At 54.9% G+C, this 1,498-nt stretch overlaps 1 protein-coding gene across 1 annotated transcript in view; it reads left to right on the plus strand.

Annotated features, from left to right (window-relative positions):
* Nucleotides 1–1,498, plus strand: part of LOC109292984 (SLAM family member 9-like) — an 8,409-nt gene that overhangs the window by 449 nt on the left and 6,462 nt on the right. The window contains exon 2 of the mRNA XM_019510752.1: nucleotides 846–1,202. Coding sequence (XP_019366297.1) covers nucleotides 846–1,202 — 357 coding nt within the window. The remainder of the gene's footprint in view (nucleotides 1–845; nucleotides 1,203–1,498) is intronic.

Genomic DNA, 1,498 nt, shown 5'->3' on the forward strand with positions numbered 1-1,498 from the left:
ATCCAAATCAGACAAAAAACAACAAAGTTATAGCTATTTATTGATTCCCCATTCTACCCTGTGGCCGGATCTCCGAGGCGGCTCCGAAGCTTCAGCTGGATCACGGCAGAAACCCGGTCCTGAGATCTGGATCAGATCGCATCGCCAACATCCGAAGCGACTAGATCCGAAGCCGGATCGGATCACTGCCAACTTGCACAGGCCCACCGTCTAGCACCGGGGCCAGCAGGCCGAGTGCAAAGCAATGCACTGCAAGGTGTCTTTGTGGCACTGAGCACAACGGGGGTGCAGGCTCATGGAGCTATGGCCACGCTGCCACTAGTAATAGGGGCAGGGCAGAGCAGGTTGCTGGGCCTGGGCCCAAACCAAAGTCCCAAAAGCAGCTGGGGACCCACACCAGAGCCAGCTGCAGAGCTTTCCCGTCATCTCATAATAAGGGTAGGTTTGCTCGGAGCGCGGAGACCCAGGAATTTGTCCCTAGTTGGGCATGAGACTCAGGGCTGCAACATGTTCAAATGAAAGCTGGTTAGAAACCAGCTGTGGAGTTGTTACACACTTTCCAGTGTTAACTGGATAACCCGTTGACTCCTTTTTGTAACTGGACAGCCATTTTTATCTCATGCGTGTATGGCTGGTCTAAATGTATCGCACCATTAACCAGTTCATGGCGTAATAGATATAATGTCTAGCAGGGGCCTCATTTGTGCTGGTTGCCACCCTGGACCCTCAGACTCTGTGCTTTGAACAGGGTGCAGCGCTCTTCCCTTCCTACCCTGAGCTGCTGCTTTGTGCAGCAATAATCCTCCCCAGAGCTGGCTGCATTTCCAGGACCAAGAGCCTTTAAGCACCTTCCTATGGCCTCTTGTGTGTTTCTCCAGCTCTGGGCTGTGCCGTAGTGGTCTCACTCACTGAGATCACTGTGCTCCAGGGCAAGGAGGCCACATTCCCCCTGGAGGTGACAGACATCTCCACATTCGACTACCTCATCTGGACTCTGCACGGCAAGGCAGTGGTCCTCAAGGAGCGTGGAAAGCCCACCCTCACGCTGCTGCCAGCATTGGTAGGCAGAGTGACCCTTCAGGAGTCCAGCGGCAGCTTGCAGATCCGTAACGTGTCACTGGCGGACAGTGGCCTGTACCTGGCAGCCACGCAGAAGGGGTCAGAGCGCCGGCTGATCCGACAGTATTGCCTGCTTGTCTTTGGTAAGTCATAGCCAGTGAGGTGCATGGCCACGAGGCCAAATACCATGGGATTCCCCATCAGGGCAGCTGGTTTCACCTGGCCTGTAAAAGCAGTGCCAGGGAAAGAAATGAGATATCCATGGGCAAGAGATACCATCATGCTCTGGGGTTAGGAAGGAATATCCAGAGGGGCTGTGGGGATCATATCCCCCCTCCAAAGCAGGAGGCAGCAGGGGCAGAGACGAGGAGAGTCAGGCACATCCATGGCACAGCCCCAACCCAGAACACAGGAGCCCTTGGGGCATTGCAGATTTGGG

The sequence above is a fragment of the Gavialis gangeticus genome, unplaced genomic scaffold (assembly GCF_001723915.1).
Source record: "Gavialis gangeticus isolate Ggan-Ray unplaced genomic scaffold, GavGan_comp1, whole genome shotgun sequence".
Taxonomy (NCBI): Eukaryota; Metazoa; Chordata; order Crocodylia; family Gavialidae; genus Gavialis; species Gavialis gangeticus.